Source organism: Aquila chrysaetos, chromosome 6 (assembly GCF_900496995.4).
Source record: "Aquila chrysaetos chrysaetos chromosome 6, bAquChr1.4, whole genome shotgun sequence".
Lineage (NCBI taxonomy): Eukaryota > Metazoa > Chordata > Aves > Accipitriformes > Accipitridae > Aquila > Aquila chrysaetos.
In genome coordinates this window covers 7,102,402-7,126,242 of record NC_044009.1, presented here as the reverse complement: position 1 = coordinate 7,126,242, position 23,841 = coordinate 7,102,402, and the positions used below count along the sequence as shown (strand labels likewise).

The following is a 23,841-nucleotide window of genomic DNA, read 5'->3' as shown; positions in this document are numbered from 1 at the left end:
TTCACCCTGCGGGCAGATTGCGGGTGCCGTCAGTCACTCTCCGGCTACGGAGATGCCGGGCTGCCCGCTCCAGGGGGTACCAACCCGCGGCCAGCGACCGCACGGACGCGCTCGCCCCGACTTCCCACGTCCCACCGTGCCCCCAGCCGTCCCCGTCCACGGGAGCAGCCCCCTTTGGTGACAGCCCCCCCAGCCTGCCGGGACGCGCGGTCGCACACCCAACCGTCTGGCAGGATTTGCCCGCTCTGCCCAGGAGCGGGACGGGGATGGCGTTCCTCACGCCTTCCCCAGCATCACCTTCTCCTGCGGGAGAAAATCCGCGTCGTGAGTCCCCGGGGAAGGGGCTGCCCTCGCACCATCGCCCGGGATGCCGGTCGAGACTGGAAGAAAGCAAACGCGACAGCAGCAAATGTCAGCACGAGAACTGCTTGCAGGCAGCGGTAACCCTTCCTGCGGCATCCCTCTCGCTTGTCTCAAAACTACGCTAGGGCAGCGGCTACTTTACAGTCCACAAGCTCGGTTCGCAACCGGAAAAGAAACCCACGATTTGGCACTAAAAAGACACTTACCGGTGCAAACGGTCTGCACAACAGAGAGGGCTAATACACCTCTGGGAACCAAGAGAGCCTCGAAGGCAGCAGAGGCACAACAGAGACAGGCTCCTCTGATTTTTCAGCATTGCCCAGCCCCACAGAAAGAAGCTATGCTTCTGTGGCTTCCCACATGCAAATAGCAGTGCTCGCTGCGATTAGCGCGTGCGGATCCTTTTGGCTCTATTTCCCCAAAATCAGATGAGCACGTGCTAACCTGGAGCGTGTGCTTCCCTCCCTTTACCTTCCCCGCAATTTCAAATTGTGCCCGTCCACATGTCTTTATGCGATGCCGCTGGGACTGCACGGTACTGCCTCTGCTCTGGAGCACCAGCTGAACTTCGGCACTTCACTATTGACTTACGACTGCTCAAACAACCCAACCCCAGACCGGGAAAACGACCCGATCGCGTGTCAGGCCATAACAAGCTATATTCATGGCAAGGGTCTCATTCTCCCGCTGTGCTATTCTCCCAAACCCCTGCCTCTGCTCCACCGCTATCACACACTGTATTTTCAGAAGTATATCAGCTACAGACCTAGTTTAAAGTTCAGGCACTCAAGGCAGCCGGTAACCGTGCTTCAAAGGAGGAAAAAACATCCCTTCAAACAGCAGATGGGAATAGGTGCCTGAGTCACCGGTGCAGATAAAGTTAGTCATCGCCCTTCCCCATCACACACAAGGAAAAACGAAGAGGAAACACCCCTCTCAGCTACAAGGGCAAGGGCATTCCCCTTTGTACGTCACAGCCCGTTTCTTTACTGACCCAAATGCCACCGAGGACAACACACGGTCTCCCATTAGCTCCACCGGACCAGGACTCGCAGCCAGTCGCCGGCAACGCTCGTCACTTAGCTCGTATCGAACCGCCTCTCCTCGGATCAACTCCCCTCAACGCTAAGTTGCTCGGAGAGGACACCAGGCTACGAACCACCAGGTTGGGTCGGCATCGAGGAGTACCTGGCCTCACCGCGGAGGTCCCGCTGAAAGCGTCCGGCGAGACGGCGGCAGCCACGCTCCTAGCCCTGGCACTCACGGGTCGCTTCCGCAGCGGCGGACGGGGCACGCGGCCGGCTGCTCCGGGAACCCAGCTGCCGGGAGAGCTGGGGGGCTGCTGCCACTGCAGCAAGGGGAGGTGGGGAGGACGCGGAGGAGCTGAGGGTTTGGGCTCCGCAACCAGCTGCGGCGGCCCGGTCCACGCTGTGCGACGCTTCACGGGGGGATAGGACATCTGCGGTGGAGAAAGACCGCGTCGGCAAGAGCGTAGGAAGGTTTTTCGCCCCCGATGCACGTGCGTTATGTCGTGCAAAACCCAGGCACGGATCTGAGCGGATGCAGAGTTTCAGTCCTTTCCCATTTCCATTGCCCAAGTTATCAGATTTCAGTCGGGAAGCCCAAATATTTTGCTGGAATGGAAAGAAATTTTGGGGGCTTGCTGCTTTGCGAGCTCTTCCCTCTCTCTCTAGATTTGACCGCCCTAATTCTGCACGTTGTGCAGAATTCACGCCTCTCCTGGCTCACGCACAAGCGCTCCTACCCTGTCACCACGCTGAACCAAAGCCTCTCATTGCACTCCTGGCTTGCCATCGCATTTATCGGACCTTACGCGGGCCCTGCCAGACATGTAATTAGGACACTATCTGCTCTTCTCCTTACGAGCAGAGCTTTCCGGTAGGGTAGAGACAAGCCACCATTAAGGTCTCGTACGTCACCTTATGTGTAGCCCTCAATTACAAGGGCCGAACTAAACATCTGCCAACGTGGCTTCGGACCCGGCCGGGCTGCAGACCACCAACAGCCGGCTGTTATCCTGGCATCTTTCTGCAACAGAGCCAAAGACCCCAGCACACGCTCCCCACTACCCCAGCACCTCGTCTTCTCCCAGAGCACACCTAAGCCTTGTCGCTTTTGCTAATGATGCTACCCTGGGCGCTCGCTCGCGGCTGGATTCCACCATAGCATTACGCCGTCCCTTTCGGGGCACTTGGCCCGTGCCCCGAGGCACTGCAGGGATGTGACTCCTAGCTGGGTGTTGCTCCTCTTTACAACATGTTCCTTTAATACTACTGAAAATGAGAGAGACCTCCCTATATTAGACACCATAAACACTTCACAGGGCACAACGCAGAGGTGATTTAGTCTCTGCAGTCAGCAGGGTCACGCTTCAAAGCTATTCCACCAAAGGAGGATCACAGAGCCTAGAGCAATGAAGAAGCGCCCGCAGGGCTTCCTCTGCGTCACGGTGAAAAACTGCTTTTCTGGGCGCATCCTACACGTACGCTTTTGGAAATTAAAAAGCTCACTGCTCCAGCAGGAACTAGCTTTACCTAACCAGCACTGGCACCCCAGCTGCTCCGGCTTCATCGTGCAGCTGAGCATTTTTTAAATTTCTCTTGGGCAACGCTTTCGGGATGCCTTTGGATCCAGCAGGTCAGCTTGCTGCACCAGGGTTCTTGCCAAATACCTCCAAACCCAGTGTCTGGGTGCACAAACTGGCTGACTACAATTCAGTTTTATTCATACATGGGCACTGCTAGACCAGGCTCTGCGACTCCTGCTACCAGGCACGCGACACACACAGAGTTCTTTGGGTCTCGTGTCTCGGTATTTATTTCCTTGGATTCCCCAAGAACCAAAATAATAAAAATAATACTGGAACTTATCGATCCTTAACTGTTTTATAACCCAAAGGCTCAACGACCTCCACAGACATCCCTAAACAGTTCTTTTCCTGGAGACAGGAGACTACCACTACGTTCAACCACCCTCTTCCCCAGTTTCCAGCTGCTTTGGCTTTCTCTCGCACTCCAAAGGCAGCTGCGATGCCCTGGCCGTGCTGTGCAGAACCCCTCGGTATCTCCAGCTACACACACCGCTGCCAAGCAAAGCACCGGTCGGGGCTGCACCTTTGAGCTTGCTCTAGGTTTGATCCAAACCCCAACTTCTCTGTGAGTAAGTAGCTTTTGAGGAAACGTAAAAAGCAAAGAGAGAAAAAGGACATTTTCCAGACCTACCTTCGCTCACGTCCTGCGCTTTTCCTCACTGACTGCCCAAGTTTCTTCAGCAGAGGGAGCTCAAGATTTTCACCCCCCCACACACACTGCCCAACCTTGCCCGAGGATCACCCAGATGAGCCTGGGAGCCTTCTCCTGCTCCCGGGGCCTTCCCTGGGCACCAGCACCCCAATCTTACCTGGGCACCAGCACCCCAACCTTACCTGGGCAGCCCCATCCACCACCAGCTCGAAGGACGCTCCCCCTGCGCCAAAGCGCAGGATATCCCCCGGACTCACTCTGACGGCCGCGTTTTGGACCTGGCAGCCATTGACGAAGGTGCCGTGGGGGGAGTTGAAGTCCTGAAGGACGAAGCTGTTGTCCAAGGCAGCAAATTCAAGGGCTGCGTGATGATCTGCTACACCTGCGGACTGGCAGCGGGCAATCAACAGGCAAGCAGGGAAACCTGCCGGAAAGCAGCTCAGGTTTTGTTACCGATTTGCCAAGCCTCCCTCTCCTTGCTGTACATCTCGGCACAAGCAAACCCCTATGCTTTGCACGGAGGATCCCCGTGCATCCTACTCCCTCCAAACCACCATCCGTTTTTACGACGATCGCCTTCCTCGCCCCTACCTGCAGGACGATGTCGGACGCTTCGTGCCTGCCTATCGTCGTGGTGTGCTGTTTCAGCTGAAAACACCCCTCCGAACTCTTCAAAAAGGCTCGCATCATCCGCCCCCTTCACCTGCAAGGCTCGCTTTAAAAAAAAAAACAAAACCAAAAAAAACCCCACAACTACTCATTTAGCAATCCCCCATCCATACACACAACTGAGCCAAGAACGTCTCGACCAACTTGTGTGTTAGAAATTGTACAAAATCAACCCAAAGGTGGCTCTGCCCTGGCTGGCAGTGCGGCCGCAGCCTGGCAGTAGCCTTGGAAACCCCGGCCGTGCTGAAGCCTGCCCGCCCTCCTGGGTGCGTTTTTCTATTTGTTTTGTTTGGGGTTTTTTTTTTTTTTTTTCTTCTCCTTTTTCCAAGCAACTGGCCCAGCAGCACAACACAGCTCCACACCCAGCCACAGCTCTCCTTGCCAGCTGGTGACAAGCAGGGACGTTTCGCCACGTACCAAAAAACTCACAGGGGGCCAAGCAAGCTGCTGGTGAACACTTTTTCACCTTTATTACTTATATTTTATTTAATACCCTGCACGCTTGCACAAACAGGTTTTGCAACCTCAGGCAAGTAGATAAACATTGCCACCTGGTGATGGGGACGCCGTCACCCATTGGCACACTTCTCCGTCGACATGGGCTGCCACGCACCCTTTTTCAGCAGAAAAAGGGAAAATAACACACCTGCCACCAACAACCCCCCCCGGCAGCCTCCAGTTTGGCCTCACCTCTGCCAGCAACGCTTGAGCCTCTTTTCCCCCCATCCAAGCACCCGACCCCAACCTCCCACCCCGCTACCATCCAAACCTGTCTCCCCTTCGCCGCTGGCAAACGACACCCCAAATGGCAGCCCCTAATTAGCGCGGGCTCCCACCATGGCACTCTGCTAATTCCCATACCTTTCCCACACTGCTTTCCGAATTTCGTTAGCGTGTCTTTCAAGCGCGATTGCGGCGCAATTCACTGGTTGGACGTGGGTAGGTGGGCGAGCTGGGAGCATCTCAAGCACACGTGCCCCCCCCCCCCGCCATGGGTTTTGGGAAGGAGGGAAGCGCGGCAGCCCTATATTGCCCCAAATGACAGCGTTTCCCTCAACCCCAGTGTTGGGCCATCCGCAACGTGACTATCATCCGTTTGATAAACAGCCCAGGCCTGCTAGAAACAGAGCCTAAACCTTGCCTTTTTGTTAACAGCAAACCCAAAGATCGCCTTTTGGCCCAGTCCCGCTCCCGTGGGTGAGAAATTCCCACATCATCCGGCCAAAACGCCCAGGAAGCAGAGCACAAATTCACCTTTCGGCCAAACCTGCAAGCACACAGACAGCAGGAGCAGGCATCGTGCTGTGAGAGCGGCTATTGCCCCGCCGGGCTGCGAGTCAACAGCAAATCCGTCGGGATGCACGTACGTGAAACCGCAGCGCTTCCCCCAGAAAATAAATTGCCCATCTCCAAATATCCTGCAGACAAAGGTTTCCTGCTATTCCCAGGGCTGCTCCGATGCTTGGCAGGACCCCGATGCCAACCCCGGACAAAGGGGCTGCTCTGTTGACCCGGGGTACGGTCAGCTGCGCCGTGGCCATTTGGCACCCCCGGCTCACCGGGCACCTGCAAACGACCCTGCGGGTTCTTACAGGAGAACAGCTAGCAAGTCCTGCAAGATTTTATCACGCTTAATTTTGAGGCAGAAGCAGCAGATTTGGCAAAGGAGCGCTCCTCCGCAAACCAGAACGCCGTCCTTCGGCACGGGCCCCAGTGCTGGCCCCCACTGCCAGTGTTTCTGTCCCTTCCCTTCCTTGCAAGGGCTTTACACTGGAACACGGTGGCTGAGGTTTTCCAGCCCCAATCCAGCACTGCGGTGACGTTTTTTAAAACCAACGACCACCAGGCTTCCTCGGTCACGTTAATACCCGCTCCGCTCATCTCACGAGTTGCTGTTGAACGCGAGTTACCTTCCAGAGACGCTGGGATACACGTGCAATCTTAAACACTGCGTGGGGAAACACATCCTCGTTTCTCACCTACCAGCGTGTCTTACCCAGGCACAACAGCCTGAGGTCAGGCTTAGGTGCGTCTGCTGCAGGACGTGCTGTGCTCTCTCCCCTTTCTTCCCCATCACGCTCGCCTTCACGAATAACTATTCCCTTGCCGTATGTCACAGTGCCATGGGGACAAGCCACCCTAGGACAGCGATGGTCACAGCTTTGGGAGTACTCGCACATCTCGGCATCCCACGTCTCCCTCTACTTTCCAAATACTCTCAAAGGATGAGTACGCAAGTAGCTGGAGATGCTCGTTAGCCATTCAGGCATTTTTGGCATAATTGCCACATTAGTCACGGCCCGTTTCACTGCAGCCACTGCACTTAACATCATTTTTGCAGCTCTTTTGCTATGTGAGATATTGGGAAAGACACAGCTTTTGCCATTAAATGCGACTATCTGGCGAAGCAGCTCAATGAAACTTCAACTCCCAACTGCTCGGACAAGAAGCTTCACTTTATTAACCCAGATTTTCTAAGACAACGGTTAGGGTTGCGTTTCTTCACCAGGGAGAGAGGACTTCATGCCTTGCCTCCCACTGCAGGCAGGCTCTTAGTGGGACACGTGTCCGGGAGACAACTTCCGAGGAGCTGCACCACCTCTCCAACCCCTCAACAACGACGAGAACCACGTGGGACCCCTCGCCCCAAATCCCTCAATCTGGGGTATAGTCTTCTACTATTTTCTTCCTTCTATAAGGGAGTCCCTTATTTCACAATGTTGGTTTGCCCATCTGAGATCATGCCTTGGGGGATGGCAAAGTGAAATTCCTGTGCTACAACAACAGAAATTGAGAGCTGCAATATGAAATAATAACTAACAAGAGAAACCGTTGTATGGATTTGGACCAGCACCTCTTCTTTGCCTTCGTTTTGGTCACTTGCGCTCCTCTCGCACCTTGTATCAACCACAGTGCCAAGTCAACCTCTGCTGAACGGTCCGTAACTACATCAGTATCAGCATCACACCAGCAAAGCCGCATCCGTACCGGCAGCCCAGAGGCAGAGGGCAGACTGGCCACGCTGACATCTGCTACAAATTCATGGGAGATTCTCCTCTCTACCCACACCTTCCAAAATCAGACCATCTGAGGGAGCCCGTGGTTGAACGTGCCGACGGCTTTGTCGTCGATGGCTTTGCTGGAAGCCCGGGAGGCGGCGCGTGGCCGGGATGCCCGTGGAGCAGCATCCGCCCTAAAACAGCCGACTGATTTCAGGGCGCTCCGCCTTGCAAACCTTGGGAAGGGCCAACTACGCATGAGTGCACACACACACACAAACACAATGTACAAAATATTTATTTAGAACTGCTCGCACAGCATGCTCAGCCGTCGTTTCACCCTGCGCACCTCCTGGCAGCGGCGCACTCGGCTCCCAACCCCCTGGATTTATCCACTTGCCTCAAACGGACCATCCCTTCTCATCGGAGCACAAAACACAACAGGGAAAGGCAACCGAGGCAAGAAATCCATCCTCTCCCCGAGGACCACGGGGCCCGTTTCAGCCCGCTTCCCACCAGCAAGCACAGACCTTGGCAGGAGTCGGGGCTGGCCCTGGGCCACCATCCCAGCCCCAGCCAGGAGCTGGGGGAAAGCCGCAGCGCTACTCTGGCAACGCGGTTTCCCTTACTCAGAAAGAAAAGGCACTGAAAAAACAAGGAACATTTCCCTTTTCCACTTGGAAAATCCTTGTTCAATATCAGTTTGGTGGCTTGGAAGAGTCTTGCTGGCAGCAAAGGGGAGAGGGGATAAGAAGATGCATTGCTGGTCCTTATGCAAAACACCACAAATTACACTTTTGGTACTTCCAGCCTTCATTTACTTCAGAGCAGCAGAGCTATTGGCATTCAGGTTTCTTTCCCCACAGTCTTTTGTAAAGCCCCGTCCCGGGAAAAGCTTGTCCCGTCCCCATGCCGCAGCACTACGCACCCATTGTGTCCTCTGCATGGCAGCTTCCAGGGAGCCCTGACCGCTTCTGCACCCACAGACTGAGCCCCACTTAGTGTGGTTGTTTTAAAAGAAAAAAACAAAAACAAAACCAAAAATACCCCAAAAAACCAAACCCTCAGCAGCATCACAGATTCCTTTTTTTTTTTTTTTTTTTTTTTTTTTTTTTAAGTCATTTGCTGGCTCTCTGGCACTTTCTCCTGGATCTCCTCGTACTTGGGCGGAGGGGTCAGCGGCTCTATCGTGATAGGAGCTGTGCTGTTCCCCTGCGCAAGGTTTAGCCTGATGTCCTTCAAGTGCAGCTTCTCCGACTTGATCCTCCGGACCTTCAGCGGCTTCAGCCGCTTGCTCAGGCGCGAGCTGTGCCGGTTGGGCTGCCGCTCCGCGCCGGGCTCTGCGCTGGCGGCTCCCGGCAGCTGGGTGCTTTCGTCGAGCCCCGTCAGCGACTCGTAGGAGGGCAGGGAGACGCTGATCCTGTTGCTCCTGTCTGAGTCTCTGGGCTCAGAGTAGCCCGTGTTCATCACCTCCTCGTAGCTGGGGACGTAGTACTGGGAAGACACGTCTTCGTCCTCTTCTTGACTGGAGGAAAAAAAATCAGGCTGTCAGTAGCACATCATTTCAGCTTCACTGTGGGTAGGGGATGGAGAAGAAAGAATAAAACCACCCCCTGCCTCAAAACCTTAACAAATTATTTGCCCTTCTACATTATGTACCAGTTCCTTTTTGTTTGACAGAACAGATCACAACCCCACCTATATTCAGACTTGGTTTTACTTCCTTGTGACATAGGTCTGCCTTTGGTCATCGCTTTCTCTGCCCACAAAAGCTCTTTTTCTATTGAGCAGCAAAGATTTCTTTCCCCAGCAGAACGCTGATTTCTCTCCCCCTGTCTCGACGATCAGTCAGAACACAATTGGAAGGGGCATCACCCCTCTGTCTTTGCCATTTGGAGGTCTTTTGGGTTGGGTATCTAACTTGAGCGTTTCTGCAAAGATTCGGCTCTGCAATACGTTACTATCTATGCCACAGGTACCTGCGCACATGTACTTGGCACTGCTTCTGCATTACGAAGTTACCTTTACAATCTAATAAGGAAAAACAGTTTTCTGGGTGGATCTGCACACAGAGTAATTCTCCGCAGTCACCGATGGCAGCTCTCCCCCGCGGCATTCCCTAGGCAGCAGCCAGCAGAGCCATCGTCTCCTCCTGCCACCTCACACCCCAGCGTGTCCCAAAGCCCCGCTGCCTCTCTCTGCACAGGCACAGCCCGCACCGGGCACCGTGCCGATTCCCCAGGCTGCCGAGACGGCCGGGGACTTCTCCCGCGCCCTGTGTTTGTTCAGACCGTGCCTGCTGCGGCAGCAGCCTTTGCTCCGCTCGTTGCGAGTTCCCCGAGCGACCAGGAGAGCCCTGCAAACTTTCACCGGGTCTAAACTCCATTTGCTGCTGCAGCCGCAGCTGAAGGGCTGCTTGCCACCTCTGGCTGCACCCAGCCAGACAGCACGTCCTACATCTCCTGCTCCTCTCCCTCTGCAGCCCCTTCCTTGCCTGGCTCGCGGCGGCGAGCCCGCTATTCTGCGTTAACCATTAACCACCGCCCCCGGCGTTCCCTCGCAGCACGCTGACTGCAGACTGACGGAGCCGGGAGTGACACGTCTCGGCAGCGCTGGCTGGGCCACGGCTCCATCTCGACCCGGGTTTATAGACAAACAACGCTCCCTTTCACCTACAGCACCGTAAACACAGCTGGAGTCGTTCCTTCCTGATCTGGGAATGTATTCGAACCCTAAACCCCGAGACGGGCTTGCCTTTATTTTAGCACATGCTGCTATCAGCCTTACTCTTCTTGCTCCTGACCTCGCTGAGGAAGGGTAACAGCCCTCGGTTTCATTCCTACGCTCCTTCCCGCTCCCCTTCTCCCCCAAAAGGCTCACCTGTCCTCCTGGTGCGAGGGCTCGGCAGATGCTTGGTGCTGCACGCGAACGATATCTTCGTTTTGCCTCTTCTTGTCCCGGATATTCAAGCAGATGGAGAGCAGCAGCAGCAGCACGCCCGCCCCTACCAACACGTACGCCACCGAGAAGGTCTTGCTCTTCAAAATGCCCCCGGTGCCGCGGTCGGGCTTGCTGCTGTTCCCGGCGTGGGTGGCGGGTTTGTCGGCGGGGCCGAAGCCGGGGACGAGGTTCCAGACGGCCATGATGATGCCGAGGACGAGCATCCCCAGCCCTATCGCCGTCAGGGCGTAGTGCGAGCCGTTGGCCCGAGACTGGGCCATCGCTCCCGCTGCTGGCTGGCCGGCCGGGCTGCCCTCACCCTACAGCATGGCTCGGGTCGGGACGGGTACAGGCCTGCTACCATGCGTGCGGTCCCATCCCACGGCAGGCAGCGAGCTCTGGGAAGAGATGGAAAGCGATGGTTAGGGCACGGCGGGAGGCAAAGGCTACGCAGATACCATTTCGCTGGCCGCGATAACATCGTTTTCTCCAACTCATGCTGGAAATCTAATTCCCCCGCGCGCCAGGACGCAACACGGCAGTTGGCAGCAGGATGGCTGCTGGCCGTTCTCATCGTGACCCTTTGCTACTTCCTCAGCCATAATATCCACCAACCTTAGGAAAGAACTGAATTACTAACGTTTGCTAAGGACATACATTAACCATCCATAGGAGCAGGATAACTGACCTCTTCACAGCACCAGCAAAAATGCCACCCAAAAAAAGTTCACTGCTTATACAAATACTCCCTGCTTTATGGAGCTGCGCTGCCTTAGGCAAACAGCCGCTGACGATGCAAACTAACCAGAAACCGCTCAGAAACAAATCTCTAGCTGTGCAACTTCTCTTTTTTCCCCTGTCCGAGACGGAGCAGGGCTGCCTCCACTGCAACGCCTCCCTGCCCAGAGAAGAGAAAGCAAAACTGCCGCTCTCTCAGCCAAGCCAACCCTGCGCCTTACCCCGACCGCTGCCGGGGCAAGGGCTGCTGCGAAAGCGAGCCTTCAGTACAGCCCCGTCTCGCTTCTGGCCAGCGTTCGCCCACCCCGGAGTAACACACGCTGGCGGCGAGTCCCCTGGCTGTGTCCCGCTGGCCGCAGCGGGCTCGGGTCCGTCCGAGCACCGCCGTTCCCGACCAGCCGGGCCACAGACGGGAACTCCTCCTCCGCCGTCGCCTCGAACGTCTGCGTTTTCTGAGTCGCCAGGACCAGATGCGCTCGCTTTCCAAAAATAAACACGTGGAACTGCATCTCTTGGCCGCTCACCTCCCTGACCTCGGCTTGCAAAGATGGCAACTGTGAGTGCAACTCCTTCCTGCAAACCGCGGGTGAGTAACTCCGACCCCTGCAACAAATCTCCCCCATCTCCACCCGAACGAGCCTTGCAGCAGCCTCCTTTGCAGCCTCCCAGTTTTACGCATGTGCCAAAACCAGCATGCAGCTGCGCAAACGTGCCAGGGTTTTCTCCTTTCCTCCCCGGCTTCTCGACGCTTGTTTGTGCTAGAAATCGCCCTGGGGTACGCCGCTGCTGCGTGCTGTCTCCATACGCGTCCTCACCCTTCAGCGCGGCCGTCCTGTTCGATGGTCCCAAGCTTCACGTTTGCTTGTTTAGCTCGAGCGCAAGCCTAGTTCACAGGGTCAAGGGCCAGAATAAACCAGCATTCCCAGAAAACAGACCAGCTCCAGCCGCTTACAGGAAAAGACACGCACGCAAGCCCGGAGAGGAGAGGAGAAAGCTGCAGAGCAACTTCTCCCTCGCAGCCCGCTCACCGCCTGTGCCCCAGCACCGCTCCGGAGGCTCACCGAGGGATGTCCCAGCTCCAGCCCCGCATCGGGGTTGTCGGCATTCGCACGGATCCGGGCAGGGCAAAGTCTTCGCTCCCGCGGTCTGTCCAGGGTTATTGGGCAAACACAAGCTGCCGAGCCCTGCCCTAGGAAGCCGCTGGCAGGCAGGCAGGCAGGGGCAAGCCCGTCATGCCCAGCCCCGCTGGCAGAGCCAGCACCGTCTGCCCCTCGGGGAAGGCATCCCCTGCCCCGATGACCTGCCCCCGGCTTTAATTCGGTCCTAGCAAGCAGCTGCCGAGGTTGCGGCAAACGCTACACCCAAAAGGTCCTCACCGACATCCCGAGAGCCATCACAGCTCGGCAGCACGTCCTACCCGAGCGCTTCTGAACCTGAGACCGCGGGTCCCAGCAGCGGCCTCTGCCCTCCTACACAAAGTCTTCGCTCCCTGCCTGCCCCTGAGCGCGCTGGGGCAAGCGATCCCTACGGAGAGCACCGTCTACATCCCACGCTTCCCAAACAGCCCCCTCTGCTCCGGAGAGCGCCTGCAATGCAAACTTGCCACACGCTCGCCACGCTGCGTGAGCCCACAAAACCACACACAAGGCAAACTGCACCATACGTCCTCGTCCTTCGTCCACCCTCTGCTGCATCAGGCCCCGCTCCCAGCCGTGCCGGTGATGCCCGAGCCTGCGGCGAGGACCGCTGAGGCTCTGATTTACCAGCACCCCTGCTTTTCAGTCTGCCAAACTTCGCTGCATGGGCAGCTGTGGGGTTTTGTCCTTACCTATTTATCCATATGAGCTCCCATCCCTATGCTATTTGGGAAGGCACTTCACAATCGGACATCAGCCAGCCGAGATTTCCCTTGCAAACTTCTGCGATGGCTTTGGGGCAGAAAAATTGCACTGCACACACGGTGGCCACAGAAAACATGCAGGGCTGGTAACATTTACCCGTGGTGTCTAAACCTCCGTGCCTGCTCCCGATCTTTCTGGCTTCCCTTGGGCACCTCACCCCTGGAAGCGGGTGGGATTTCAGCTGCTACATCATCTCTATGCCTGAAACTTTTACGCAGATCCCTCGCTGTGCTACCCTGCAGCCCTGGCAATCAGATTAAAGCAGGAGACTTGACATACAAGTCTGTCTCTCCATTGAATTAGCTCTTCTTTTGGCTTCCCAGAGCGCACTCCTATCGCTGCTTTAGCAATAACCCCGGTGTCCTGACGTCAGCGGCCAGAGAAGAGAGCTGCTGCTATCTCTGTCTCACGTCCAGCATTCCTGGCGCTGTCTGGAGCAGCAGGGGCAGCCGCGTCGAGATAGCCACCGCTCAGCACGGCAAAAGGGTGCCGCAACTTGAGGGTTCAGGGAAGCCTCAAACCAACCACTGACTCGCTCCCAAAACCTCGCTGTGGCCGGTATCTCCAAGGTGGCATCTGCTGCGGCTGTCCCGAGCGGACTGGTTGGAGCAGCACGCGTACAGCGCCGTACTCCCAGGTCCAGCAACGGAGGAATTCCCTGCTCCATGGCTGCACCAGTTTAATAATCCTCGAGGGATTTTTCTGCCTTGATTTCCCTGTTTACCACAACCGCTCCGCTGCGCTCTCCTACGGTGCAAAGCCCCGAGCGCCCGACCCTTACTCACCGTCCTCACACCACGTCAGGCGAGCCCGTTCTCTTCTTCCCCCCCCAGCTCGCCAGCGCCACGGAGCCGCGGCTCCCGTTGGCAACCAAACCCCCTCCATCAGGCGGGCGAGTGCTAGCCAAGCGCTCCAGCCCCGCTCCGGCCCCCGCCTGCCCGCGTCCCCTTCCCTCCACCCGCGGCACGGGGTCTTCCCTGCAGCCAGACCCACCTTCGTCCCCGTCCCACGCACGCCTGCGGCCCTGCGCTGGCAATGATTTACGCCAGGATCTCCGAATCATTAAACTCCACCGGCGCGGCTGCAAAGCCGGGGGGGCACCCGCACCTCCTCCGCGCTCGGCCGGGCTTCTCGCACCTCTCACCGGCTCCCTGCAGGCTGCCGGAGCCAAGGGACGCTCTGCAACCTCTCTTAGGACGCTTCCGACTGTTAATTCGGCATGGGAGGGCTCGGGATAAGCCCTTTCTCGAGCACCGCACGCCAACACACCTGGCCGTGCCCCAAAAGCTTTTGGCACGGGCACGCAGGCGGGCCGGCAGCAGAGAGCACCTTCTCCTCTGTGGGAGACACCAGCCTTCCGCAACAACGGTCCCACCGCGGGGACGCAGACCCCGGATCGCGCTCCACATCTCGGTACTCTTGGTGAAACGCCAACCCCGTCAGGGTGACTCACGAGGAAGCACGACGCCCATCGCTGCCCACGGCAGCGCCCACGCTCCTCTGCCCTCCGCGACCTTTGGATTTTTCCCGTTTCATGACATCACCTTCCCGCTCACGCTCCGGCAGCGATACCTTTGTCACGGGTTCACGAGAGATGAGTCTGCGGTTCGGGGAACGGGTCAAACCCTGACACAGTCACAGGGCACGGGATGAGCTCGCTCACGCTGAGCTCCAGGGCTTCCTCGCTCCCGAGGAGGAGTCGGAGCGCGATGCACGGCTCGCGACACGTCCCCTTGGAGCCTGCCTCCGAAAGTCAGTGTGCAACTCCAGCGCCAGTCCAAAAACACGAGACTAATTTTCTAGAAAATTTTTTTTGGGGGGAAAAAGAAAAAAAAAAAAAAAATCTATTCTCCCAACATCCAAAGAGCCTAGAGCCCACTGCACATCAGCTCAACGTCGGATGACCAGAGCCACAGCTCTCCCCCTTCCCAAGCTGCTCCCAGGGCTGGCGGCGGTTCAGCGCCCACCTCTTCCCAAGTCACGGCCACGAGTTCCCCCGGCTCCTTTCAGCAGCAATCCTCAACACACCGGAGATCAGTTGCTCGTGCGTGGGCATTTCCAGAGAGCTTTATGCCTTCTGGAGGTGGGGCTGGACATCCCAGGGGGTTTGGCCCCGGCCCCAGGTCGGGTGAGATGATCAGAGACGGGGGTAACACTGAACCAGGCTGGGCTTCACCTCCCTGCCCGGCCCCAGCTCCAGGGGACAGCTACCTTCATCTTCATGCTTACGCCCAGCCAGTCTTCTCATTAACCACCCTCCCTGCTAATTAGCGACCGCAGCACATCCCCACGAGCTCATTCCCGCAGCGGCAGTAACCTTGTGCGGAGCCCTCGTTACGCAAGGGCTCAACCCACCAGCAACACAGAACTCCACGCGGAGTCAGACAACCAACAGGTCAGGACTCAGGCAATATTTTCTCTTTTTCGCTGCCCACATTATACCTGCCCCAGCAGCAGGGATGTTTCTGGCCAGATGCAGCCGAGGGGATGCAAGGAATTCCCCTGCCCCAGCAGGGAAAATGGGGAGAGAAATGCCCAGAGATATCCAGCTGAGCTGGGAAAAGCAGCATTGCAGCCCATCTGGCCAATTCCTGGTCACTCGGACAAATACCCAGCCCATTTTAGAGCATCTCACCAGGGAATACAGGGACCCAGAGGGACAGCCCCGTGCAGACTACCAGGACTTTTCCACGTTTTGCAGCTTATGCTTCCTGCCAAGAGCGCACAGGAATGCACCCACATTCATCACTCTTAGCATTCCCTACAGACATTTTAAGAGCTATTTCACCATCTTTTTTATTTTATTTTTATTTTTTAACACCTCCTCCTCACTCGCACTCTTCCAGACAGCACCAGGCGAGCAGCAGTGTTTTCTTAAAACTCTACAGGAGGTGCTCCCCCCTCGTCCGCGTCCGGCGCCAGCCCACCCCAGCGGAGAGCCCAGGGCCCGCAGCCCCAGTGCCGCGGCTTCCTGCAAAACAAGGGCGTCACGGGAAAGCCAAGGCCGCCCGGCCCACTCCCGAACTTCGGATGCTGCAATCCGCCCGGCCGGCCGGCCGCCGCGGCCACCGCAACGCTGCTGACGGCTGCAGGACGACAGGGACGGGGCTCGCAAAACGCCCCATTGGCACAATGCGGCGCCCGGCCCTTCTCCAGCTGATGGCATCTGCTGCATCCTTTCTAACTCCGGACACAGGTGGGCAATCAAGTCGCCGCCGGTTTAAAGAGCTGGCACAGATCACACAAGCCACAGCAACCGTATCCCCCGAGCCTTAATTGTCACTATGCGGCAGCCGGCCATTAGCTTGAACTTTGCCGTCAACATATGGGATACTGCCTTCCAGACTCTTCCTCTCCTCATTATTTCATTACGGCCATCAGAGCAGTGCTTGCTGCAAACCAGTAATGGACTCGGACAAAGAGTCCTTTTAAATTTATATTTAAGGGCATCGCCATTTATTCCCGGGGATAATGTTGCCGCAGCTACCGCGACCGCGCCGGCACAAACTCACAGCAACGCCGGAGGTCGGCGAGCCCGCGCCGTGTCCCAGCCCGCTGTGTGAGCAGCGTCCCGTGGCTTTTCCCGAGCCCGGCTCACACCTGTAGCTGGTGCCAGGCAAACACCTCCCGGCCAGGCTCTGCTGAGCCAGAGACGGGGCTTTGGGGCATTTGCCTCTCTTCGGGCTAGACAAGGGAGTCGAATTGCCAGCCCACCCTGTGCGCCCAGGCCTGGGAAAGCACGCCAGCCTGGGAAAATCCCAGCGCTTTGACTTTGTCTCCTTCCTGCTTTCCTTCTGACTCCACTTTGCACGTTTGGGTTTGGTTTGGTTTGGTTTTGTTTTTCCCCAGTTTTCCAAATCTGCTGTTTCCTGCCGGAGATAAAGCCGTTCCTCCCAGCAGCCTGCGCATGGTTTTTAGTCTGTGACCTCGCGCCGTCCCCGTGCCGGAAAACGCACCCTCCTCCGGAGCCTTTCAGCGCTTGTAGACATTATTCTTCTGCCCTTCTGATGTCTTCCAAAGCCAAATCTGGCATTCCCACTGCCTCGGAGCACTTCCCAGCCCTCCCAGAGCGCTCCAAGCAGCTCCTGTCACACCACGGGAGCCCCCGGAGCCTTATCTTCCCTCCCCAGCGCTCCCCTCGCCACGAGCCACTAATCCAGCACGCCGCACTGCCATCGGCCTCGCCAGTGCCACCTTCCTCATCCTCAGCCTGGATTTTCAGCAACATCCTTCATCTCGCTGCCCCCCGACGCAGCATCGCCTCTCCCCGCACTTTTCAAACAGCTTTCTCCCACAAGCGAGACCCACAAACAAAACCCGCTGCAGACGGCAGAGAGGAGCCAACGGGGCAGAAAGGGAGGGACGGGCGATGCAGGGGGAGGGATGGAGCCAGCCAGGCACAAAGCAACAGTGTTCAGCGAGGCGGGCACAGGTATTTTGATAGGGATGGAGGTTTGCCGGGGGATTATGTCGCTGCACGCTACCTGCACAGCTCACGCAGGATAGTCAGCTGCTTCGGCAGAGCCTCGACAGCAGTTTCTGCCTAATAACTACGCTGGGAACAAGAAACGCATTGAGCAGCGTTCGGGAGACAGACACGTACCTGGGCTGCCAGAGGGATCCCTCCTCCAGGGCTCCGGCCGGGAGCACGGGCAGACAGCTCTGCCCGGCCCTGGCCTCCCGGGATCTCCACGGGAGCGCGGCTGTGGGCAGCACGTTACGGCACTGCCGCGGCGCTGAGCGCCACCAGCACTCGGCTATCTTCAGGGTACCGACGGCCAAACATTCCTCCTTCCCCAGGCGCTTCCCGAGAATTTTCCCACCCATGTAATTACCCACAGATAAAATCAAAGGCATCTCACATAATTCCGTGTCATTTCGGTGGAGGGCTGGGTTCACCAGCCTCACACCCACGCATTCCTCATTGCCACCTGGGAGGCTGGTTTTCCCTTCTGGCTGTCATGCCAAGACGTCCAGGGCCTCGGATGGCTGCAGGACGCTCAGCTACATCGTAGAGGGATGCAATGCTGCTGCATCCCACCAAGCAGCGGCCGAGTTCTGCACCAGCGGAGCTTTTAAGGAGCCTGAAATCCCACCAGCAGCTAAAGCCCGTTAGCTGAAAGCCAGGAACACGCGTCCTGGCGCAGCTTCATCTCACCCAGGCTCCACCACGCGAAGCCGAGCGCAGTCCGTCTCACTCGGGACGTTGCTCACAGAACTGCTGATTTCCACTCACACGGCCGTGCTTCCCAACAAACCCAGCTACACCGGGCTCAGAGACGCTCGTCCCCACCCCATCACCTCCAAAAAGCAAACACCAATGTCTTTGCAGACAACTGCTTTGGGACACGCTGCTGATGGCCGGCGCTGCTCCCCCAGACCCAGGGAGCTTCCGCAGGGCACGGGCGACCCCCGACACGGGGGTCACTCGCACGCAACCTCCGCAGCAGCCAGGCACCTCAATCTACTTCTGTTGCACCGGCGCTGGGTGCACTGCCATTCCTGAGACAGCCCGTTTTTAAGTCAATGCGGGGAAGACGCACGCTGGGATTGCACCCGACACACGCACAAACGGGCAGAGCTGGCTTAGAGAGGAAAAAAACACCCAGGCAAAGCTGTCAGCAATAAAGTCAATAAACCCACCCCCCCAGCAGTTACGAGTCCCGACACGGGGCTGTGACTGAATCCAAGCTTAGCACTGGTGGAGCGGGGCCTGCAGGCTTCGTTCCCTCCCAGCCGCCGGCACCGGGCTACCGAAACTCGCAGCCACCGAGAAACACCCACCTGACAGGCTTTCCTACCTGACCTTGCCTTCCAACCCAAGGATAATGCTGTCCTTCCCTTGCCCCTTAAGATAACGCAGGAATTACTCATCGCAGCGAGCGGAGATAGGAGCTTCCTAAAATAATTGCGCCTGTCACGGGCCGTATCCCAAAACCACGGCGCGGGAGGGTGCGTGCCGACCCGGCACACACCTAGAGTGACTAACCGCGCACGCCGGGGGCCACGGCCGCACCGGCTGCAAAACCCCCACTGCTGCTGCTTGACTTGCTTTCACGGTGGGATTTCTTTCTTAAACCAACACTTGGGAGACGTTTGCAGATTTGCCGGAGCCCTTCAAAGCCCCAAGCCGCTCTTTCTTTTTGCGGTGACGGCACAATAAGAAGAACCGAAACCCCGCTGACCGGCGTTCAGTTCACAAACCACCCGGCACGGACCTGCCTGGCACAGGTCTCCTTCTCTTTCTCTTTGTTTGCTTTCCAAGCAGACTCGCGCACAGGCCGTCCCTTGCGCCTTTCTGGGGACTGACCTCTTCGAGCGACGGGCTCGCGATACGCGACTCCCCCGCCACGCCGCCGCCCGTGGGAACCGGCCGCAAAGGCGCTGGTGGGTTTGGCGTGGGGCTCGTCCCGCGCCCTTCCCCTCCTCCCCACGCTGATGTTGGCGCAGCTCATCCTTCCCCAAATGACAGCTACTCTTACAAAGGCCGCCCCGATACCCGCGGGGGCTGACCAGGTGCCCCAAGCCCACGTCTCACCAACGGGTGACCCCCGCCGCTCCCCAAAACCCTGACGCCCCAACCCACTAGTGCCCGCTGGCCCACCCCCCCCGCTTCGGGGATGTTTCCCTCCCCACGGGTGCTTTCACCTTTATGAGCTCGCCCGGGGGGGTCCCTGGCTCCCACGGGCCAGGCTCAGAGACCCCCGTGGGCCCCCCCACACCAGGCGGATCCCAGCCCTGACAAGCTGCCCCGGTGCTGGGGCGGGGGTGGGGGGGGGGAGTGCGAACACCTCGGGGCAAAACCCCACCGGGGTCCCAACCCAGCCTGGTCCCGGGCCTGCCCCTTGCCCCGGTCCCGGTCCCTTCCCGGGGCAGGGGGTCCCGCCGCCCCCGGGCCCGGCCCGGCCCCACGTACCTCCCTTCCCCGGCTGCGGCGGGTCCCTGCCGGCCCGGCCCGGCCCGGCCCGGCCCTGCCCTCCCGGGGCGGCGCTTGCAGCAGGGCCCGGCCCCGGCCCACCCGCAGCGGGAAGCGCCGCTGGAAACCGGGAGGCTGGAGAGGGGCGGGAGCAAGGAGACGCCTAAAAACGGCCGAGAACCGCGGGCCGGGCAGGCAGGGAAAGCTCCGGGCTGCAGGCAGGCTCGCCTTCCCCTCCGCAAGCGCTTCCAGCCGCACATCTGCCCTGCAGCCCCGACCCGAGAGGAGGCAGAGGGGGATTTGCTCCCCTGGAAGCTCTTGACATCGTGTTAAGCCTGGCTGGGCTGATCCTGACCATCACTGACACGCTCTCCTCCAGCCCTATTCCAGAGCTGTGGTTTCTTTCGGTGTTTTCGAAAAGTTCTCAGAAAGCCTGGGCGGGGGGGGGGGGGTAGGGGGGAACTGCACAGGCTGAGTTTGGTTCCCCTTCTCCAGAAGGTCTGCGCTTCCAGCAAGAACGAGCTCGGTCAGGAAAGGGACGCGCTATGGTGGCAACCAAGTAAAATCTGTTCCTTTTCCCACCCTAGTTGTGCACCCAAGCGTGAAGGGGATGGACTCCAGCCTGCCAGCTTCCCCGGGGGTCCCTGCACCCCCGAGGCTGGTCCTGCAGCACCTATTTTCCTGCAGTTCCTACAGTCCATCGCGCAATAGATAAAAATCATATGTTTTCCCACGCCTGGCCCCAGGCGCGGGTCACCACTGGGGCTGCGGGTTGTGTCACACCCACTCCAAGCAGGGTCCTCACGGTGCTCCAAGCATCGCAGCCCCCATCTCTAGTTTAAAAACCAGCTTGTGAGGGAAAACCAGCTCGCAGCGATGAGCAGAGCCTTTCCTCAAACGAGCAGTTCCGAGCACTGTTTGCAGAAAGCCCCGTTTTGAGGAACCACAACCGCTCGGGCTCATCGCTCCGTTCAACAAGGCAAAGCCAACATCCCCACAAAGCCAGGCTTGTGTTCACAACAAGCCCTGGAAAGCGCTTTTACCACGCTGCTGCCCTCTGTAAACGCTCCCAGTTAACCATCCGCTCACCGGGAACAGCCGTTCCCAGGTATGGCCCTCAGCCAGGCTGCTGGCCACGTGCCTCGGCCTCGTAGACAGACGGTCCCGTGGTTTCCAGGCTGAACCGCAGGGATCGACCCACCGGGCTCCTGCGCCCAATTTGGTAGGAGGTTACTAACGAACAATTAACAGCCGCAGTTACGCACAGGGTCATGGGCTGCTCCGGGGCGTGGAAGCGGGGAACCTCTGCACGTTGCCGTGCCTATCTATGAAGATGCGACTAAACAATCTTTCTGTGCAATATACGTACAATAATTACAAAGTTGGGAGCATGCTCCCTAAGCAGTGGCACAGTGGGGGAAGCTAGAGGCTGGGCATCGGTTTTGGCAAACCCCATCGCAATTAATGCCGTGTCCCGCGACACCTCTCCCCGGCTGCCATCCCAGCGGCAACCGGGACGTGTTTGTCCAGGCCTTTCTCCCACCCAGCCTTAATACTAAACACCCCCGAGGACTCAAATTCTGTTGGAGATGACACTCAGGGTGGGTTTTTCCCAACCACGAGTGACAAAGCAGCATTGCTACACTTGCTGGACCAGCCACTGTAGTTTTTCTCTCCCTTAAGCCCTGCAAGTCCTTGCGAAGGGAAAAGCCATCACGAACCCAGCATAGCTTGTCTCGTCCCCTCTTGTGAATCAGCGTGCCGCAGCCCCGCCTCGGGGGCACCGGTGCTCAGGATGCCAGGTGGAACCCCCCATTTCCCTGCATCTCTGCATACCAGCACAATCCCGCACGGTGCCCGTGGTATTTTCCACTGACTCACCTGCGCCGGCTCCTCCTCCCAGTGCACAGCAGCGCTGCCCTTTCCCGCTCACGATACCTTTCTTCTCTAATCAAAGGCCAATTTTGAGAGCCGTACTATTAAAAAAAAATAAAAATTATTAAATATATCTGCGTATGGATTTTTTTCCCTTGTACGGATTATTTAATGCATTTTCAGGCTTTGCCACCCTGCTGAGGCAAATTGCCCCCGCTCCTTCCCCTCCCCGCAGCACCTTCCTGTATCAAACACAAACCTGTCGTCGTCTCCAGCAGCTCTGGCAGTTGGTAGCTATAGCAGGGAATTGTTTTCTCTGCAGGTTAGCTGCGAGAAAGCGGGGGGGAAAATGCACTTTACGCGGTGACTGTCACCGATCCTGCGCGGGGAGAGCCCAGCCCGAACCGGAGCCAGGTCACCCCCCCCCCGCAGAGGGGCCCTAGAGACCACGAGCACAGAGGGGACATTCATAAAGCGGCTCCTCGTGTTCCCGCTGTCCCGCTCCGCAGAGCTGAGTATCGGCCAGAAACCGCCTTTTCTGTAGCAGCGGGGCCAGGCGAGCCGGAGGCGGCTGCACATGTCCGCGTTGGCACGCTCGAGCCGTTTCAGCTCTTCCTTCGCTCTGTTGTTGCCTTTGGAGCAGATTTCTTTCTCCTCTCCCCTCGCGATGCTGACTCAGACTGGTTTGCCCATCCTTAAATTAAGGGGCCTCGCTCACATCCCTCGAAGGGCAGAGCCTGGATGGCTGCTAATGGGCCTGCCTTCTCTGCCGTGCCCTTTGCTGCGGGCTAATGCATTTACATCCATTTCTTAGCGTCATTTGCCTTCCTAGCTATAGCAGCTGTCCTGGCGTGGGTATTTATGGGCAGCTCAAATCCTCCCCTTGCAAACACTTGCTGCCCAATTTGGGGCGGGCTGGTACCTCTCTGGGGTGTTTATCCAGCCAAATATGTGGGATAAAGCCTTTACTTGTACAGAACACCAAGGAGAAACAGGAACCCCAGCGGGAGGCATCAGCAGGCAACAAAAGGGCCTTTCAGAGAGGCATTTGATGCTCTGGTACTTGCAGAGATGCCAGGGACTCATGTTACCCTACGTTAGTGGTAGAAATTGCTCACCGGCAGTTTTCCCCTGATTTTTTTCTGCTCAAAGGAAGGTGCTCAACACGTACGTTAAAATCGCCACCGCAATGCCCAGCCGCATGCCAGGATTCCTCCAAACCTTTCCAACAGCGAGCCAAAACCACTGCTCCGGGTGACACGCCATCCCCGGATACCTGCAGCCGGATGGCTTGTCCTGAAAGAGGAAAAGCCCAACCGTTTGAGTCAAATCATCAGAACCACCAGACTGCATATCTATGAAAACAGAGAATTATTTTTTACAGTCAATTACCACCAGAAGTATAACACATCTGGGGCTGGGGAGGATGCTCAGATTTCTACTCCCTCCGTCTCCCTGCTCCTACAGCCCCCGAGCTGCCCCTTCCCTTGACAGCACAGCCTTTCAGGAGGGGGGAGGTTTGATTTCCCCCTCCCCGGGCTGGGGGACAGTCTTGTCCCGGGAACTTGCACCCCTCCAGGAGAGGCAGATCGCCAGCAGCTGGCAGCGGGGAAGGTGAATTTCGGCCCACGGCCCGCAAAGCTACACCAGCAACCAGCCCAGGAAAACAAAACAGGGGATCCTGGGGCAGCCTGAGCACCAATTAAATGATCCTTCCCTGGCTGCGCTAATTAACCGCTGCCCCATTGCCCAGAGCGGCAGCAAAAGCCCCCGACGTGCGGCACGCAAACCCGCCCTCGGGAGCCGCATCCAGCCCCTTCCCCAGCACCGCCAACCGAAGCGCCCGGCTCCTCGCTCGCCGCGGCTGCCGGCGCGTGGGGAAACACGAGCGCAATATTTGCCAGGCACACCATCTGCCTGGGGGAGCAGCCATGCCGCAGCCATCTGCGCCGGCAAGCCGGCTTCGGCGGCCGTGCCGCGGCCACCCGCTCCCAGCCGGAGCCTGGTGCCGAATTCCTGGTCCCCCGCTCCAGCCCGGGCTAGTTTTCCCAACATTTCCCACGAGAACATGGAGGCCTGGCTTTGCTGCTGGGATGAAAGTCCATCCCAACCTGCTCCGGGATGGACTCCCTCAGATCCCAGTTCCCAGCCCACACGCACTGGTCTATAACTGGTAT

General features: G+C 57.9%; 2 protein-coding genes across 6 annotated transcripts; both read right to left on the bottom strand.

The window, feature by feature from the left end:
- Position 1: 1 nt before the first annotated feature.
- On the bottom strand, positions 2-4,409 carry LOC115343060 (forkhead-associated domain-containing protein 1-like). The gene is made up of 4 exons (XM_030018521.1): positions 4,218-4,409; positions 3,809-4,015; positions 1,552-1,822; positions 2-303 (listed from the first exon to the last, which is right to left on the bottom strand). The coding sequence occupies exons 1-4, from the start codon at positions 4,314-4,316 to the stop codon at positions 2-4; spliced, it is 879 nt and encodes a 292-aa protein (XP_029874381.1). The 5' UTR covers positions 4,317-4,409.
- A 3,167-nt stretch (positions 4,410-7,576) lies between these two features.
- TMEM51 (transmembrane protein 51) lies at positions 7,577-22,501 on the bottom strand. 5 transcript variants are annotated; one of them, XM_030017747.2, is made up of 4 exons: positions 21,924-22,501; positions 21,671-21,765; positions 10,175-10,632; positions 7,577-8,819 (listed from the first exon to the last, which is right to left on the bottom strand). In XM_030017747.2, the coding sequence occupies exons 3-4, from the start codon at positions 10,513-10,515 to the stop codon at positions 8,408-8,410; spliced, it is 753 nt and encodes a 250-aa protein (XP_029873607.1). In that variant the 5' UTR covers positions 10,516-10,632; positions 21,671-21,765; positions 21,924-22,501; the 3' UTR covers positions 7,577-8,407. The 5 variants fall into 5 exon arrangements, with proteins under 5 accessions (XP_029873607.1, XP_029873608.1, XP_040980073.1 ...); XM_030017748.2 differs by lacking the exons at positions 21,671-21,765; positions 21,924-22,501 and adding an exon at positions 19,790-19,844; XM_041124139.1 differs by lacking the exons at positions 21,671-21,765; positions 21,924-22,501 and adding an exon at positions 11,788-11,804.
- Positions 22,502-23,841: the final 1,340 nt, after the last annotated feature.

Excerpts from the sequence above, each read along its gene's own strand:
- LOC115343060 (XM_030018521.1), bottom strand. The coding sequence starts at position 4,316 with ATGATGCGAGCCTTTTTGAAGAGTTCGGAGGGGTGTTTTCAGCTGAAA. Across the intron at positions 1,823-3,808 it reads TGGTGGATGGGGCTGCCCAG|ATGTCCTATCCCCCCGTGAA; the intron begins GTAAGGTTGGGG and ends TCTCCACCGCAG. Across the intron at positions 304-1,551 it reads GACCTCCGCGGTGAGGCCAG|GAGAAGGTGATGCTGGGGAA; the intron begins GTACTCCTCGAT and ends TTTCTCCCGCAG.
- TMEM51 (XM_030017747.2), bottom strand. The coding sequence starts at position 10,515 with ATGGCCCAGTCTCGGGCCAACGGCTCGCACTACGCCCTGACGGCGATA. Across the intron at positions 8,820-10,174 it reads CCCTCGCACCAGGAGGACAG|TCAAGAAGAGGACGAAGACG; the intron begins GTGAGCCTTTTG and ends TTTTTCCTCCAG.